This window comes from Mirounga leonina, unplaced genomic scaffold, assembly GCF_011800145.1.
Source record: "Mirounga leonina isolate KUSES-001 unplaced genomic scaffold, KU_Mleo_1.0 Mir_170, whole genome shotgun sequence".
NCBI lineage: Eukaryota > Metazoa > Chordata > Mammalia > Carnivora > Phocidae > Mirounga > Mirounga leonina.
Window position 1 is genome coordinate 6961931 of NW_023270433.1, and position 18979 is coordinate 6980909.

Consider the following 18979-nt stretch of genomic DNA (forward strand, 5'->3'; position numbering starts at 1 on the left):
TACTTGACTTAATCTTCAAAAGAGCCCCGAGAGGAAGTTCCTAGTTGGCTGGACAAAGAAACAAGGACAAGATCCCAGGTCTGCCTGACACCAAAATCTACCCTCCTAACCATTACACCTAAGTCGAAAGTTGTAGGACGTTGGTAAATATTTTAACACCGGGCAAGAGGACAGGGATGCAGGCGGCTGATGCTAACGGCTGGATGGGACAGAAACTGGCACGATTCTAGAAGGCAGTTTGGCAGTATGTATAAATGCCTTAAAAAGGTTCATACCTTTCAACCTACTTAGAAGACTGAGCTGGGGAAACGAATCGGGAATGCAAGGATTTTAAACACGAAAGCTTCCCCCCACGGTATTACTTATAACGGAGGCTGAAATAAGCAAACTGTTCCAAGATAGGGGCTGGATTCAGACATTTTTAGCATATGAGAATACTATATAGCCCGTAAATATATTTTTAACATCATACAGCAACTTGCTTACCACCTAACCTGAGGGGGGAGACAGTACACAAAAGTGTATCAAGAAAATGACAATGTAGCAAAGACTAACATATTCTCAGTGATTTTCTCTATAGACTGTGAGTAGTACGGATTTTATTTGAAGTTTTGTCAATCTCAAAAATAACTTGCTGTGTAATCAAGTGGCATAGTACCTCTTTCCCTAGCCCACTGGCCCTTGCCCTCCAGCTGCAAATCGCAGTGGTTGAATGAGAAGACTTGAATAGACTCTTCCAACAAGAATTTCCCAGCCTTTTTCTTTGCCCACTCTGAGTCTCCTGACTCCATCCCTGCTCAGGCTTTTCCTTCTCCAAGATCTCAAAGGTTTCAGCCCATCACAGCACCAATGCCCATTGCAAAAAACACATGATTTATTAAAGACAACTTGTCATCAATCAACAGCACTGATTCAAGGAATAAAACTGATGAAAAGAACAAAAGCAGACTCACATTCTGACCCCGGAGTGAGACCTGCTGAGTTCATATAGCCCAATCTGTAAGTGTCCAAAGTCCTGGGGGCAGCTTCCCAATAGGGAAGCCTCAGGCACTCTGGCTCTCAGGGCACCTCTCTGGAGAGTCTGGGAAGGGGGAATCACCAAGGGCCTGCCCTTTCCCCAGGCAGTATCCCACTGGGGAGTGCAGCCTAATCTGCACAGGGTCCCTGTGCTCGACCCTCATCCCAAAGTCAAGGAGAGAGCACTGGATCTAAACCTGCCACTGAGGCGAATCAGACGCAGTGATTCAAGTAGTATGGCCCCAGGAGGGAAGGCAGGGGGGGCAGGCAAGAGGGAATGCATCAGGTGTCCTGGGCAGAGTCTGCTGGGGCCCAGGCTGGGGCCCAAGCCTCAGGCTGTGAAGGGGTCAAAGTTGGGAATGAACCACCAGCTGACAAGTTCTGGGAAGAGGCCGAGCCAGGCTGCTGGAAGTGTGTCTCTGCGCCATGCTGGGGTCTTATGGTCCAGAGACGATACCAGCCCTCTCAGCAGCAGCCCTCCCCCATCCCTTACCCTCAATTCCAGTACAGAGCTCACAGCCCTCCCAGCCAGGAACTGCTGGAAAATCAGGAAGGTCCCAGAGGCAGGGGGAGAGGATGCAGACTCTGACCTTGCAAAGACAGGAAGACTGTCTCCAACTGCTTTTTACCCTCCTGGCCCCACCCTTCACCTCCAAGTCAAGCATTAGCCAGTCTGCAATAAATAACCAGGGGTCTGAATAAATAGTAGAAAATCTCCCAAAGACTGTGTGTTGGGAGAAGAGGAGGCAAAAAGGCATGTGCATAACATCCCAGCAGCAGCCAAGGTACAGCTGGGATAGGAGCCATTGGCGGGCAGCTCTTCCCGGCCCACAGCCAGGCCTGGGCGGGCAGCACAAAGTCCTGGATGCCTGACTCGGGAAGGCGGTGGGGACAAGAGGGCCACCGCTGGCCAGTCTGAGGAGAGGCTGAGGACCCCCTGCTACATTGCCCAGCCTTCCAGACCCAAACCACCTGCCTCCTCACAAGAGGAGGAAGGGCTTGGTCAAAATAAGCCCACTCCTTGCACAGCCCAGTGGCAAGAGAAGCCAGTTGCTTCGCCCAGAGTGCCCCTGCCCCAAATCCTGGGAAGAGCCCAAGCAGGTGACCAGGGAAGGGCCAGCAGCAACTTCACCCTGCTTGGGGGAGACACGCCTTTTCTGGCACCGACAGGATCCAGGGCTGTTAAACTCAGCTACCCCTCGCCCAGGGAGGCTCCCGCTGGCCCCACCTGCCCTTTATGGGCCTCACCACCCTGGGCCGGAACCTGGAAGCCACGGGAAGGACTACTCTTCTGAAGCACTTGGATCCCAACCCCTGGCACAGTACCACTTTCCTGTCCTTTTCCTTTGGGAAACAAGGGCCTTTAGGGGGAATCTCTGGAAGACTCAGCTCTCCCTCGTCTCCTTCTTCCAACCCTGGGCAGAAAGGAGGGTAAGGAGCCCAAAGCCTTGTAGGCCATCATTTCTCAGCAGCTTTTGTTCCCAAGATTTCTGTCGGGAGCAGATTCAGGGCCCTCTAGGGAGGCACTACGGCCTCCCTCCCAGTCTGTGGGACCCGGGGACCTAGGGCTGAGGATGGGAACAGGCCTCAAAAGTTGACCCCCAGGGACTTCGCCAGACTCCTCATTCTGTCTCTGGGGTTCATGGAATGGAGGGGAGCAGGAGGGGAAAGAGGCTGGGGATAAGGCACCCCAAGAGAGAAGGGCAGAGGGAAATGGAGAGAGGGGCAGACAGAACGAGACAGTCACACACACTCTGAGGGGAAGGGGACAGAGAAGAAAGACCTCAAAGGAGCAAAGATGCCCCCACCCCCCTCACACACACACTGCCCGACACCCACAGAGGAGCAGCAGATACCTAGGGGATGAGGACACACAGACACACCCACCCATGACTACAGACAGAAACACACTCAGTGGGAGAGGGACAGAGGTTGTGACCTGGGCCTGGCAGCTTCTTAGCTCCTTCACAGTGTCACCTTCCCCATGGAGAAGCCTAAGCACCAAGCCCCAGAAGAAGTGGTACTGGCTCATTTGCCAAGCACCTCCTGCAACCAGAGCCCAGAAGACCCGAGCAGGAGAGAGGGAAGGGAGCAGCAGAGGCAGGGAAGGACCCTTGCTGGCCCCCAGTGCCCCCAGTGTGCCCCAGCCCCAAGAAACTACCTCATGAGCTCCAGCCTTGCTCGGCAGCCTGGGCAAAAGGCCTCCGGGTCGAAGAGCAGGGAGGGAGCCAGGGCTGGGTGGTTAGAAAGGAGCATGGCACAGTGTGCCCCCAGCGGGAGCGGCCTAGGGTGAGGGAGCCAGATGAGGTGGCCTAGAGTGGGCCGGTCCTGCAGCTTCCCCTCGGGCTGGCTGGGATCCCAGAGGCTCTTGTGTGTCCCAGAAGCCAGGGCACAGGGGTCAGTGTCTTCTCTCCCAAACTGGGCCTCTTGCCAGCAGGCTACTTTGAGTCTTGGAGTTCCTTGGCTTTCTGTAGGATCTGGCAGACATCTGTGATGGGGTAATCCTAGATTTGGGAAAAGTCAACAATATGCCTTTGAAGTCAGCTCACCCTTCGCCACCTCTGCCACACCCACGCCCTTCCCACTGGGCCCTGTCACCATGCTGGGCCCTGGGCCTCAGGGACAGGGACCACAGGCTACCAGGTGCCCCATTCTGCCCAAACCACTGCAGCCCTAACTGACCCAACCCAACCAGCACCAAAAAGTATCACAGCCCCTTCCTCAGGACCAGGACCACCCTCCCCCCATCTCTCTCCTGCCCTCAAACCCAAGTGCCGTTCATAACGAGCCTGAGAGTGGGCCAGACGTTGCTCATGCACTAGGTTCACTGGGTCACTTCATCAGTCTGAGGAGAAAGAGACTGTGACTAGGCCTCTTTTACAGACCTGGTCAATCCGATTACTGAAAACCAACCCCAGGCCAGGCACTGAAGAAAGCAAGGCCTGGAAAGGTTGTCACTTGGCTTGGGTCACGTGATTAGCACAGTGGCACCCAGAGCCACTTTTGCGCCCACTTCTCAACCATTATGCCCCCCATCCTCCCCCAAGTCCGAGCCCTTGCACCACCAAGCGCTACGACGGACGAGGCGCCGCTATGTCCCAGCTGCGATGAACTCCTGTAGAGCGTCTGGTCCAGAGATACCGAGTCGTTCACTCAAGGCGACACCACACTCAAGTGGCAGAAGTGGGATTCAAACCCAGACCCAAACCAGATGCGCGTCAGGCGTCTGCACGCTTATGTCTCAGGGTCCCTGACCCCAGCTTGTAACAGCAGCTGGCGTGGGTGGCTGCCTGGTAAGTATGTGCCTCATGGCTAAAGACGGGGCTCGCCGCTCCAAACCCCATTACCTGTAGGAGCCGCATGTTTATGGTAAAGTCCCCTTCCAGCAACTGCTCCCGGATCAGTCTGAGGAAAACAAGCAGCGAAGGTGCTGGAACCCCGGGGCCGCAGACTGCAGGCCCAGCGGGCCCCTTCCCGCTCCCTCCTCCCCAGCTGCAGTGGCTCACTCCTCATGAGGGCAGCCCCTGCCCACCCCTCTGCTGGCGGTCACACTCACATGAGCATGGCGCAGCAGACCAGGAGGAGGAAGTCGAAACGGTTGTCGTCGGCGAAGAGGGAATCCCAGATACGGATGACGTCGGGCAGCAAGAACTCCTGGGACAGCAGCAGTGTCAGCCAGCGGAAGGCGAAGAACTGGGGCTTGATGTTCTGCTCTTGCTGGGGAGACAGAGGCGTGGGGTGGGGTGCTCGGCTGCCACGCAGGGCGACGCGGCCTATCACACCGGCCGCATGTGTCCGTGCCAGGCACGCTGAGTGGGCAAGGGCACTGGGGCCGGCCAAGGGGCATCCGCCAGCCAGTGCCGCCAGCTCTTCCAATTTTGCAAGAGAAGCCAGAAATCCAAGCTTTTATGTAAGCTCTCTAGATTTACAAACGATGGCTCTAATTCTTTTAAAATAGGGTACGGATTATAATCTTGGATTTAGAGGCAGACAGACCCATTATCGGGCACTTACTATTAAGCCTGGCCTTGTGCTTAGCATGTGAAATAGATCATTTATTTCCTCCACACCGCAGACTTACAAGGCCGTCATTCCCCAGAGAGATGAGCCCTCTGGTCAGCCCCAGTGAATGTTAACTGAAAAACTGTGACAAAACAGCAAAAACATAATTCTGTATCTGTTTAAAAAGACCTGTTTATAGGTATTTTTTTATTCAAACGATTTTTGTTTATACATACAGTTTCTCTTCACAAAACTGTTTTCTGAAATAAACAGGAATGCCACTCCATTAACTTTGAAGATCATTTTTCATTTTTAAAAATGATGTTCGTACTTTTTTCTCAGAGGACTGCTACCAGGCTCAAGTCATTCAGCGTATGGTAAACACCCTGCGCCGTGCCTGGCACATGACGGGCACCCTACCAACTTCCTCTTCACGCCCAGCCTGCTAAGCTCCCACGTCAACGGCTGCCTCAGTCTCCCAGCCGCACCACAGAGCTTGGGCCAGCACTCCCCAGCGGGAGCGGCCACTTTCCATCCCCAGACTCATGCCAGACCTTGCCCTGGGCCTGGGGTGCTCAGGAGGCCCCCTGCCTGTGCCCCTTCCTGTCTGTCTGCCTTGGCCCAGGGGTCCTGGTGCTCCTCACCAGTTTCAGGTAGAGTTCCATGTCCTTGTCCTTCAAGGTAGAGTACACCTTTTCCATCTTGTAAGTGATACCACATTGTGAGTCATCCAGGCTCTTGATGAAGTTGTCCCGGATCTCAGCCATGAGGTTGGTGAAGCAGAAAAAGGTGTCTGCCTCGGCGTGCTCTGGGCGACAGGGGCAGGGGGAAGGCAGCTGCAAGGGACTGATGCTCGCCCGAGTCCCACCCCATCTCTCACGAACGTGGTAGCTTCCCTCTTTACCTCTGAGCCTCTCTAGGCCACCCACCCTTCTGGTCAGGCTCAGGCCCTCCTCTCTCCTTGACCATGCTCCACCCCCAAACTAAGGACATCGTGTCGTCTCATGTCTTCTGGCAACACTGTACTTTCGCTTAGCAACTATCACATGCTCTTCTGATGACATCTTTCCAATCATTATTTAATTCCTTGTCAATCATTCAGCTTCCTATATGTACATCTCATCTCCTCTACCACAATTTCAGTTACAAATACTGAGATCAGTAAGCTTCCAACATTCTAGAAAGCCTGAGCTGCCAAGGATCTCAGAGACCATCCAGGTCAACTCCTCACATCTGATGGAGGGGAGACGGAGGCCCAGAGAGGGGAAGTGAGTTGCACAGCCTGATAAGGCCCATTATCCTGGCTTTCCTTGGTCCATTTTTCTAGGGAGCCACATGAGGGATGTGGGCAGCCAAGAGCCCTTTTACCTTTCCACTCGCTGTTGGGGTCGGTGGCGAAGGTATAATAGAGGGGCCCCACGATCTCATTCATGCCCTGCACGTAAGCGATGCCAGGGTTGAGCTTGGCGTAGATGAACAGGATGCGCTCCACCACCTCCCAATGGGCCTCACAGCCGTTGGGCAGCACCTCATACTCATTCAGGGATGATGGCGCAGAGTTCTTGTGTGGGGAGCTCATCTGCGGGAGGAGAGGAGCCGGTAAGGTGGGTGGCATGACAGATAATGTGTTCTCACCAGAAATGTTTTGCCATTCAGCCTAGACTCAACTTCCAGCTTATGGGGAATACATAGCAAAGCGGAACATGTCCAATACCATGAGGAGAAATGAGCAGACAAATCCAGAATGTGGGATATTCCACAAGACAGTTGGACTAAAGTCTAATTTATGGTGATAAAGGCTACAACAATGCTTACCTCTGAGGTGAGGGCGTACTGACTGGGAATGGACATTAAGGAACATTCTGGATGATGGAAACGTTCAGTGTCTTGATTGGGTTGGCAGTTACAAGGTATATACGTAAGAAAAAGTTCATCCAGTTGTATACTTAAGATCTGTGCATTTTACTGCATGTAAGTTATACTTTATTTTATTTTTTTAAAATTTTATTTCTTTATTTGAGAGAGAACGAAAGTAACCACAGAGGGAGAGGGATCACAGAGGCAGAGGGAGAAGCAGACTCGCCGCTGAGCAGAGAGCCCGATGCAGGGCTCGATCCTAGGACACTGAGATCATGACCTGAGCCGAAGGCAGACGCTTAACCGACTGAGCCCCCCCCAGGGGCCCCATAATTTACTTTTTTAAAAAACCTTTAAATAGGGGCGCCTGTGGGGCTCAGTTGGTTAACCATACAACTCTGGATTTCGGCTCAGGTCATGATCTCGGGGTCCTGGAGTCAAGCCCCGCATCGGCTGTGGATCAGACTCCTGCTCAGCGGGGAGTCTGCTTGTCTCCTTCTCCTTCTGCCCCTCCCCGACTCGCTCACATGACGTGCTTGTGCTCTCTCTGAAATAAATAAATCAAAAACAAAAACAAAACAAAAAAACCAAGAACAAACCTTTAAATATGTCAAAAACAGACAACTGGCCCAGACTCTTCAAAAAGTCAAATACTATGGTTGGGGGGAGAGTAGAGGCTGCCTCCAGATCAGAAGACTACAGAACATAACGTCCCAATGCAACACATACACCTTGACTGGGTCCTGGTTGGGAAGTCAAACAACAAAAATATTCTCAGCACCACGGAGGACATCTGATCATGGACTGGATATTGGGCGTTAGTATGGAATTATCGTTAATCTTCGTAGATGTGATGGTGGTGAGGAGGATGTCCTCATTCCCAGGAGACGCCTGCTGAAATACCTGGGGGTGAGGCTCAGGGCATGTGCAACTTACTCTATCTATAGAGAATATACCCACAAATCTGGCAAAAAGTTAACAACTGTTGAATTTAGGTGGAAAGTATATAGTTGGGCATTGTACTCTTCTTTCAACTTTTCTGAAAGTTTCAGATTCTCTTTTAAGTTTTATTTATTTACGTCATCTCTACACCCAGTGAGGGGCTCGAATTCACAACCCTGAGATCAAGAGTCACATGCTCTACCAACTAAGCCAGCCAGGCGCCCCTCAGATTTTTCATTAAGAAAAAGTTGAGGGGGGGAGCCTGGGTGGCTCAGTCGGTTAAGCATCCAATTCTTGGTTTCAGCTCAGGTCATGATCTCAGGGTTGTGGGATCCAGCCCCGTATCAGGCTCCGTGCTAAGCAGGGAATCTGCTTGAGATTCTCTTCCTCTTCCTCTGTATCTCCCCTGAATGCATGCACATACTCTCTGTCTCTCACTCTCTGGCTCTCTAATATAAATCTTAAAAAAAAAAAAAAAAAAAAAGTTGGGAGATAAATATAAGAGGATCCCTGCTACAGCGGAGATCTTCATGCACCAGAGCCAAGGTCTCCAACAGGAGTGCCAGCAGAAGCCTCAGGGGCTCTGCAAAGAGTCAGGTGCCTGGGGTTCCCAGTGCGAGAGAGCTACAGGCCAATGGAGACAGGGACAGCGTATGCTACCATCCGGGAACACAGGGTCCTGAAGACAAAGTCCGTCTCCCATCATATACACGTGTGTACACGTGCACTCACACACACATCACCAACATTTACTGAGAGCTTTCTAAGTGCAGGACGGTGCCCTACAAGAATTCCGCCATTAAATCCTGTGTACAGTCTACAATATCTGCTCAACATTATTCTCAGGATGAGGAAACTGAGGCTCAGAAATGTTAGGTCACTCGGGGCACCTGGGTGGCTCAGTCGGTGAAGCATCTGACTTTGGCTCAGGTCATGATCTCAGGGTTCTGAGAGTCTGCTGTTCCCTCTCCCTTTGCCCCTCCCCCTGCTCTGTGCTCTCTTTCTCTCTCACCCTCCCTCTCTCAAATAAATAAGAAAATCTTAAAAAAAAAAAGAATGTTAGGTCACTCATCAAGGCTCACATCACATGGTGGCACTAGGACTCGAACTCAGACTGGCTGACTTCAGAGCCTGAGGCCAAGAAGACCTCAGAGAAGTGCTTTCCAGCCTTCCAAAAATCTGCAGAGTCACGACCTCATTTCATCCTCTTGGCAATTCAAAAGCCAGAAGAAGAGAAATGATTATGCCCAGTTTATAGAAGAGGAGACAGAGGCCCAGAAAGGTGAGCTGGTATTACTGCCCCAAAGTCAGATGGGTGTTCAACTTGAACTGTCCAACCACAGGCCCCGAGGTCCAGGAATGAAGCCTCTGGTCAGGTTCTCTGCCACCAGGACCAGATCGAAACCAAGTGGCTAAGAGCTTGGCTCTCAGACCCCAATTACTACAGTGAAATGAATGAAGTCAGGTCCCCACCTTGCCCTGTAGCCAGGATATCAGCAGTAAAAGAGCTGCCCACAAAACCAAGCGTTCTGCGCCCTCCGGCCCACGCAACTCTGTCCTAGGCACAGGGCACCCTGGGATCAGCTGTAACTGCCTGTCACCCCTGTAGCAGAAAATGGCTGCTCTTCTAGAGACACAGAGACCTGATCACCATTCTACTTGGGGGGACAAAAGCTTCTGCAATATTATCTGTCACTAGCTTGTTGGAGATTACAGAGAAGGGTTTTTCCACTGTTGGAGGACAATGGAAAGTTTTGAGGAACAAGTTGGGAGTTCCACATACCAAAGCATAGGTGTAAATTAAGGAATAAGGTAATATGCTTCATCTGGCTACAGGCAGCTTCTCAGAGTTACGGAATCTGCTAGAATAATGGGATTCAAATGCTCAGCATGACTTGGCCAGCACAGATTCCATCAGTTCTAGCTCCTGAGGCACCTGCCTGGCTCAGTCAGCAGGGCATGGGATTCTTGATCTCAGGGTTGTAAATTTGAGTACCGCACTGGGTGTAGAGATTCCTTAAAAAAATACAATCTTAAAAAAAAAAATTCTAGGGCGCCTGGGTGGCTCAGTTGGTTAAGCAACTGCCTTCGGCTCAGGTCATGATCCTGGAGTCCCAGGATCAAGTCCCGCATCGGGCTCCCTGCTCAGCAGGGAGTCTGCTTCTCCCTCTCCCGCTCCCCTCTCTTGTGCTCTGTCTCTAAAATAAATAAATAAAATCTTTAAAAAAAAAAAAAATTCTAGCTCCTAAGTCCCTCAGCTCTACCCCCACCCCCCATTCTACCCTGGCCTTCACCTGCCTTTGCCTGGACAAGGCAGCTGCCTCCCAACCTCCATTCTACTCCCCGATCAACAGCCCCACAGGGACCACAGCAATTCTTTATGAAGGCAGACTCGAATCATGTTACTGGCCTGCCTAGAATGCTGCAAGGCTCCCAGCCCTCAGGACAAAGGCCCTAGGCAGCCTCACCACCACTGATCTTGCCAGCATCCTCCAGGAGCCCCACCCCTAGCCAGGCTGGACCCCACTATTCCCTGAGCGCACCACGCTCTCTCCTGCCTGAAGCCTCCGCTATACCCTCCTCTCCACCCGGAATGAGCTTTCCTCCTAGTTCTTGGACGCTCGGCTTAAACGTCACCTCCTCAGGGAAGTCTTCCTGGACACCCAGGCCCAATCACCTCCCCACCACCATCACTGCTCCCACCACACTTTCCCATCAATGTGTAATTACTTTTTCAAGAGTCATCTCCTCTGCTGCTCCTTCACCACACAGCAGGGCCCTCCCCCAGCACCCCTTACACCCAGCTTTTGACACCTGACTTGCAGAAAGAGTCCCAGAGGCGGAACTGGCAGAACCATGTTACCCAAAGTTGCTGTGGGTAACTGCCAGGGCAGATGGTCACAGGCCTGACGGCCAGTGGCCAGGGCTCCATGGGAAGCATGGAGGAAAAGGCTGTCGCGGGGAGTCCCTGGGGCCCCCAGGTTGGCTCTCACATTTGTGACCCCACTCCGGTTCCGGGCCACTGTCTGGGATTTCAGTGTTGTCTGTTCCACCCGCTTCCGAAGGGTCTCAAACTCATTCTGGGGGTCCAGGATAAGGAGGCAGGGGTACTCGGTGGCTCTCTGGAAGAAAGATATGTCTGGGCACAACCTCCTGTCAAGAGGGAAGAGGGGAGAGTTCTGTTACTCAGGGTGGAGGTTTGGGAAATTCCATCAGCACCCTACTGCGGAGTGTGCTCCAGTATCCCAAAAGGCATTTTTTCTGTGTTTTTTAAAAAAATAACATTTTATTTTTAGAAGTTTAGTTTTTAAAGAGCAATACACTGGGGCGCCTGGGTGGCTCAGTCATTAAGCGTCTGCCTTTGGCTCAGGTCATGATCCCAGGGTCCTGGGATCGAGCCCCGCGTCGGGCTCCCTGCTCAGCGGGAAGCCTGCTTCTCCCTCTCCCACTCCCCCTGCTTGTGTTCCCGCTCTCGCTGTGTCTCTGTCAAATAAACAAAATCTTTAAAAAAAAAAGGAGCAATACGCTTATTATATATGTATACACACACATGCAAAAATATACCTATATTCTTATGTGTTATCTGCAAATAGATACACACACACATATAAATTTTTTAAGTGTCCTTATGATCTTATAATCCAACTCTTCTCTTAAACCACAAACATCTCTCCACGTCAAAAATATTTATCTAGGGATGCCTCGGTGACTCGGTCAGTTAAGTGTTTGCCTTCAGTTCAGGTCATGATCCCAGGGTCCTGGGATCTAGTCCCACATCAGGCTCCTTGCTAATCGGGGAGCCTGCATCTTCCTCTGCCTGCCACTCCCCCTGCTTGTGCGTGCATGCACCCATGTGCTCTCTAACAAATAAATAAAATCTTTTTTTTTTTAAGATTTTATTTATTTATTTGACAGAGAGAGATAGCGGGAGAGGGAACACAAGCAGGGGGAGTGGGAGAGGGAGAAGCAGGCTTCCCGCCGAGCAGGGAGCCCGATGCGGGGCTCGATCCCAGGACCCTGGGATCATGACCTGAGCCGAAGGCAGTCGCTTAACGACTGAGCCACCCAGGCACCAAATAAATAAAATCTTTAAAAAATTATCTAATATGCACAGGTGTTCAATGTAGTATGGTTTGAAATGGCCACACTGCATATTGTACAACAGGACAGCACATACAGCTGACACAGGAAGATGTCCAAGACAGAAGGAGAGGAAAAATCAAGGTGGGAGACAGTTTCTAGAACGTGACTGAGTTGGTTTGGTTTGGTTTCCGGTCTGAGGTATAACTGAGGTGTAACCAGGGTGAGTTTAAGGCACCAAGCTTTTCTCGTGTACGTACGGCAGCGGAGACATGTTCTCCAGACTTCTTACACAGAGCACATTGCCAACTTGCCCTCCAGAAACACTGGGCAGGGCGCCTGGGTGGCTCAGTTGGTTAAGCGACTGCCTTCGGCTCAGGTCATGATCCTGGAGTCCCGGGATCGAGTCCCGCATCGGGCTCCCTGCTCAGCGGGGGGTCTGCTTCTCCCTCGGACCCTCTTCCCTCTCGTGCTCTCTGTCTCTCATTCTCTCTCTCAAATAAATAAAATCTTAAAAAAAAAAAAAAAAAAAAAAACAAACACTGGGCAATGTGCTGCCATCGCTACCAGCATGAGGCAGAACCTGTTTCTCCAGAACCAGGTTCAAGACATGGTTCTTGACTCCCAACTGTTAAGATGCCTTGTGGACAGAAGCTGCCCCAACAACAGCCTGAGAACGCAGGGGACAAGCCCTTCTGCATCATGGCTGAGCGGCGCTGGGCTGGGTGCCCACGGGGGCCTTCTGAAGATGGGCCTGGGCAAAATGAGCAGAGACGGAGCAGCACCCAGGGTGGCGAGGGCCTGGGGACACAGCTAACACCCGCTGAAGGCGGAACTAAAACCAGGAAAACAGACTGCAGAACCCTGGCTCCAACCACTCAGCCCCACTGCAGACAAGCTCCCTTCTAGCTCCTCACGCGGCCTTGTGGGAGATCCCGCCCGCTGCCAAACCCGCCAACCCCACAGGACAGCACAAGCGTGTTTCCACATTTCTCTGCCAAGTGGAAAAGCATACCCACATACACACCGTAGCTCACAACTTTTCAAAAAACACACATCGGACCCTGTCACTCCTATGCTTAACACCTTTGCACGACTGCGCCATGTCCTTAGGATCAAGTCCAAGGTCCAACCCCTGCCTCCCTGTAGTGTGGCTTTAAGAACACTGGCCTCCACACTGCTCCTCGAACGTGCTTCCGTGGGCTGCCCAGGGCCTTCCTGCAGGCAGCTGCCCCCAACCACGACCTTTCCCTCCCTCTTTCCCCAAGGCCTCCCACTCCTGAGACCTCACCCAAGGCTTCCCCCAAAGTCTTTTTTTTTTTTCTTTTAAGATTTTATTTATTTGACAAAAAGACAGACAGAGAAAGCACAAGTAGGCAGAGCGGCAGGCAGAGGGAGAGGGAGAAGCAGGCTCCCGGCTGAGCAGGGAGTCTGATGCGGGGCTCAATCCCAGGACCCTGGGATCATGACCTGAGCCGAAGGCAGATGCTTAACCAACGGAGCCACCCAGGCGTCCCGGCTTCCCCCAAAGTCTTAAAGCACCCTGAACTCTCCCCTCAGAGCATTTACCACAGATACTAATTACTCGGAAGATCTGTCTTGCTGAACGACTGTCTTCCCGTCCTCCCCACCAGGTTCTAAGCTCCTAAGAGGGATGATGTCTGTCAACTCCATGCTCAACCCGGAGCTTGGCACGGAGCCTGCCGTATAGTAGGGCCTCAGTATCTGCTCCAGGAATGGTCAGATGAACCCATACGCCTGGGGCACCAATGCCACTGAGGCAGGGAGGAAAGAGCGTCAGGCACTCGCCTTGCTTGCCAGCCCCATTCACAGGCCGACATCGCTGGCGCCTGGACCCACCTACTGGATGACCCACCAGTTCCTCAAACACCCACCTGTGGGCGTGGGCCGGAAAGCACAGGACTGGGAAACTCCCCAACAGTCCCATGGACCAGCCCCTGACCCCCAGGGCCCCGCTTACCGGACGTCTTTGTCGATCTGCAGCAGCACCTCGTTGTCCTTGAAGTACGTGTTCCACCGGCTCTCAGGGTTGGGGTTGAGCGGCTGTGGGGAGAGAGTCAGCTGCTCTGTCCCAGGTCCGACTAGGACGTCAGGGGGCAGACCCCAGTCTGGGGGCCTGGGCAGAGGCCCCGCTGAGGCTCTGAGACAACCTGTAAGCTATGAGGGGAGCCTCCCACGTCACGTCCAAACTCCAAGCGGAGCCCTGCAGTCTGCTCTGACGATATCCCTGCTGGCCAGGGAGCGTTCCTTCCATCTGCGGCTACCGCTCTCCCACGCCGCCCATACCAGGTGCTGCTCAACGCTTGCTGAGTGAATGCTCGTTGTATCACTAGGTCTCTTCGAATCTGATTCACCAACGCTCTGAATCGCTGATCCTAATCCTCAGAGCATGGGCCTGGGTCCATCCATCCCCACCTCCTGCCCACGGGGAGGGGCTCGGTATTGGAGGAGAGCATGAGGCTTCCTCCAGGCCACAGGAAGATAGTCTATTCTCACTCCTGCCCTGCTCTGACTTTCTTCAGCTATAAAACCAAAACCTTCCCCGGGGAACGGAGGTGAGGAGGAAAGGAGACAGAGCCCACACGGAGGAGCAGGCTCAGTGCTACGCACACACTCAGAGCCCCAGCTGTGACTTACATTCCTGACTGGGTCCGGGGCCTGGGAAACAGAAGGGAGAGACAACAGCCTTCACGGGCCAAGCAGCCCGACGCAGAAAGGAGGGGACCCAGATTGGCTACACCTGTCCCCTGGGGTTGGGGGGACCTGCCAGCTCCAAAGCCTGCACCCCTCCCTACTCTGCAGCCTCGGTCCCTGCGGCCACCCTTACTCACATGGTCCTCAAAGGTTACATCCTCCCTGGACACACCCATGTTGGCCTTGGCAATGCCAGGCTGGATAATCATTTCCCTCAGGAACTGAGAATATAGCTCCCTGTGGAAGAGAAGAGGAGAGACGGATGATCCCAAAGGTCCCATCCAGGAAGAATGGATCAGAGAAGTAACAACAGGAGGCAAGACCTACTGTCATCCCCCTTTCTCATGGTCTCACCTCTGCTTGGCCAGGATGGAGGTCCATGAGGCTCTTTCCAAGGGGAGGTAGTTCAAGAGAATCTGCACAGAGGGAGAGGAACAAAGCTCTGGCGACTCTCCAGTTCAACCCCAGACAGTAGACGGAGGCTGACCAGCCTCAAGGAAAACGTCTAATAAAGCCCAGAGAAGACCAGATGGGCTGAAACCCACGAATGGAGGCGTGGGCTAGGGGTAGCCTCCCCGTTGCTCTCCACTGCCTCCCTCCTCCTTTATCCCAAACCAGCCCTTTCCACTGCTTTTCTTCACACCGACTCTTCCAAATGATAATAAAACCTGGTGCTCAAAGAGGCTGGAAACCCAGACACTGGGCTTTGGCTCCCACCTCAGCTAAAAGCCATGGATAGAGCATGGCCTTTTTTTTGGTCCCATGAAGCATCACTTCTGCTGCACTGTATGGACCAGGAAGAAGAGGCCTTCACTGGCACTACAAAGCATTCCATCCCCAAGGCGATCCTGGAGGGAACGCCAAGAAGAACAGAAAACCCACAACTTCCCAGAAAAGTTTCCGCGAATAAGCAAGGAAAGGCGCAGAACAAGAAGGGGCCGGGGTGGGGGCAGCCCATGCAGGAACCCAAGGACTCTTGGCAGAGCAGACGCCCCAGCCCAGCACACCCACCTTCCAGCAGAGGCACCGCAGTCCGCCCTCACAGGGGATGCCTGTGGACACAGCAGGCAAGAGTCACGCCCCAGGCCAGAGCCCCCGGACCCCCCAGTCCTCCACCTCAGAGCCAGTTGGCAGGGAATGGAGTGGGCAAGAAGTACTTCTTCAAGGATCATTTTCTGTCAGAAAGATGACTGGACTGGATGCTAATCCTGTGTATTTCTCCCTATGACCCCTGCCTCCAGCCCAGAGCTCCCTGTGTGTGGAATGTTCTTTTAACACCTTCTCATTCCTCAGAGCAGCATTTACCCACCACCACCTCTTCCCAGTCAAAGTCAGATCTCTTGTTACAAACCATAATGGTTCCGTGACTTCTCCTTCATAGTGTCCATCACAGTCGGGACTGTTTAACATAGTCTGTGTATATATTTAACATCTGTAACCTCGACCACTGGGTAAGCCCCAGAAAGGCAAGAGCCATATGTGTCTTATAGTCCCTGTCCCCAGCACGGGGCACAGCACACAGAAGGCTTACCATAGATATTTGTGGAACATAAGTTAAGCTATAAATGGTAAGTGCTTGGTGCCTAATGGCCACTACTTCACTTAATCCTCATTAGAACTCTAGTAAATAGGAAAGATTAGCACTGTTGTCCTCATCTTACAAATAAAGGAACCTATCTGTAATGACAGAGCACTCAAGGAGTCAAACACAGGTCTGTCTTAACTCTACAGCCCAAACTCAACCACTCCCCCGGAATGGCTCCCCCGAGGCCTGGTAGATTCTTCAAATACACATCCCATGACCCCTCAAGGTCTTCGGGGTCTAATACCACTCCTGAACAAAAAAACAAACTCCTCCTGTAATACTGTCAGGAAGCTTGCTAAAGCAGCTGTTGCTCTAGGACCCCGAATACCGCGATCAGGAGCAAATGCCCCCACCTCAGAATCTGTATGGGGAGGAGAAGAGCAACTCAAGAATTCCTTGCTGACAAAGTCACAAGGACCGTGCAGTTAACAAGAACCTGCACACAACACCTTAGGGTGTTTTAAAATACCTTAGGGTATTTTAAAAGATAAGCAAAAATCTCTGTGCAGGAAGGGTAACCAGGCTGGGGAGGGCAAAGTCAAACATTGCTGAAGTTCAGCTCCTAGAGTCAGGGTCTCAAGGCCTTCACAAAAGTTCACAATCGCCTGAGTCAGCTTTGATCTCCAAGCCTGGGAGAGAACCAGGAACTGCTCCGCAGCTAACCAAATTCTACAACACAGGAAGTTTGCTGAGGAGTGAGGAAGACACTGCAGTGGCCCCAGGCTCAAGTCTCCTCCCGCTCCAGCTTCCCGCGTTCAGCCCTCTCCAGTTACTCTCGGCAAGCGGCAAGCAGCAAGCACCACTTAAACGCCAGGAAACATCCAGGGCCCACAGGCATGCCCTTGGTGGTCAGGGTTGTCAAGGGTTGTTTCAGAGTCACAGAATCTGGAGAAGGCCCCAGGAGGCAGCCTGGCCCCCAGAACTGACCAGGTGTGGCCTTGGGTACCTTCCCCTCCATTCTAACCACACACAATGTTGCTCTAGGGAAACCCTGAACCCGGAGAGCTGCCGCTTACCACTTACCACTAAAACTGAGTTCCCGAAGCTTTTCCAAGGCGATGGTGGGCTCCTTCAGGACATCGTGGAAATCTGCAATCCTAGAAGGCGGGATGGGGAGGCAAGTGAAGCACACCCAAACCCCACCGTGACAGACTTTGTGATCACTCCTGAAGCCCAAAGCTCTCATATCACCAGTCTTCAACTTGTTCTCCCCCCATCCCTTCAGGACAGAAAAAGAGCAAAGCTCAGTCAAGGTCCTGGCCAAAGGCATCTTTGTGGGAACGACAGAACTACAGATCACTTGTTCCTCCAAACCCAGAAACATAATATATTCTTGTCTAGAGGTTCTCAAATGAACATCATGAAATTAAACACATTTCTAATATATAGTGAGCTAGCATTTCTTGAGCACTTCCTGCTGGCCAGACCCAGCCCACAGGGCCACTATCTGAACTCAAGGAACCCTAAGAACCAGCAGTAACATGATCCCTAGACAACGGGCCTGTGTAATTGGCACGCAGCTCTCCAGGCTCAGAAATAAAACCATTAGAAGACCTCTGGTCTCACCCGCAGGCAAGGACAAAAGGTTTAAAGAACAAGTCGTGGAGGAAAATTGAAGAGTGAGCAAAATTTGGCCGGTGCTGCGGGATTTGGCCTGGGGGAGGGGAGACTGGAGAATCCAGGTTCTCCAACTTGCCTTGTAAGAAACGGGCCAGGGGGACGGGAAGCATTTGGAGGGGAGGGTACTGGGGCAGAGGATTAACAGGGGAGACAAAAACGGGGGGTGTGGGGGATGGGGAGCTGGGGAACAGGGCATCGAGGCCCTGGATGAGGAAGACCCGAGGGCAAGAGGGAAACCCGGGGTCCAGGATGAGGGAGAGAGGGATGGGGTGACACCGGGAAGCCAAAGAGGTGCCTCCGCTCCGTGCCCTCTGGCCCACAGGCAATGAGGTTGGAAAGTGGGCGCCCGAGACCCTCTACCGGGAGGAGGGGGTCCCCGACTCCTGGCGGCACCTGCGCCCCGCTCCGCAAGGCAGAGGGGGCGGCCTGACGAGGACTGGTGTGGCTGGGTCGGCCCCCGCGGCCCTTACCTGCTCTTGTGCAGACTCGACATGGTGTTGACTTCCGGATCCCCCCGCTGCCTCCGCCGCCTCCACGGTCGCCGCCGCCCCCTAGGGAAGCGGGGCTCTCCGCAAAGACCTCCGACCGGAAACGCAGCCGCCGACGCGCGCGTTCCGTCCCGCCCCGCCCCCTCGGCCGGGCCCCGCCCCACTCGCGTGCCGCCCCTCCCCCACAGCCGCGGTCGAGCCCGGAGGGTGCCGGGAGCACGCCCCTGCCCCTGCCACCGCCCCCACCGGCCCACGGGCCCCGCCTCCCAAGTTAAGGACGAGCAGACCGTGTGCCCGAGGCCTATTCTTTGCGCTTCCCTGGGCCTCAGTTTCCATCTACGCCGTATACCTGTCACCCTGTCCTCTTCCTTACCCGGCCCTCGCCGGCAATAAGCTGTGGCGTCATTGTTTCGGAAATGTGGACCTTCCCTGCTAAACTATACAGGCCTCCAGGCGGGTCTTTTCACTGCTGAGTCCTCGACGCCTAAGACAGTGCCCACACCGAGCAGATGGCTCCATAACTGTGTTTCAGTAACTATCGGATGGACGAGCAGGACTATAGATCAGTGTTTCCTTGGCTTTTGGAGTTGATGAACATGAAATTTACCGTATCAGAACAATAGAAAAAGAAAGCCAAGATTTCAGGATCCTTCCTGAGAAAAGACAGTTGGCA

The 18979-nt window shown here is 53.1% G+C and overlaps 1 protein-coding gene across 2 annotated transcripts; it reads right to left on the reverse strand.

Annotated features, from left to right (window-relative positions):
* Positions 1–856: 856 nt before the first annotated feature.
* On the reverse strand, positions 857–18400 carry TBC1D13 (TBC1 domain family member 13). 2 transcript variants are annotated; one of them, XM_035015680.1, is made up of 12 exons: positions 18289–18400; positions 17222–17295; positions 15625–15665; positions 14968–15029; positions 14751–14850; positions 13880–13962; positions 10812–10971; positions 6388–6598; positions 5664–5827; positions 4574–4734; positions 4365–4422; positions 857–3521 (listed from the first exon to the last, which is right to left on the reverse strand). In XM_035015680.1, the coding sequence occupies exons 1-12, from the start codon at positions 18309–18311 to the stop codon at positions 3456–3458; spliced, it is 1203 nt and encodes a 400-aa protein (XP_034871571.1). In that variant the 5' UTR covers positions 18312–18400; the 3' UTR covers positions 857–3455. The 2 variants fall into 2 exon arrangements, with proteins under 2 accessions (XP_034871571.1, XP_034871572.1); XM_035015681.1 differs by lacking the exon at positions 15625–15665 and having other exon boundaries at positions 18289–18306.
* Between the last annotated feature and the right edge of the window lie 579 nt (positions 18401–18979).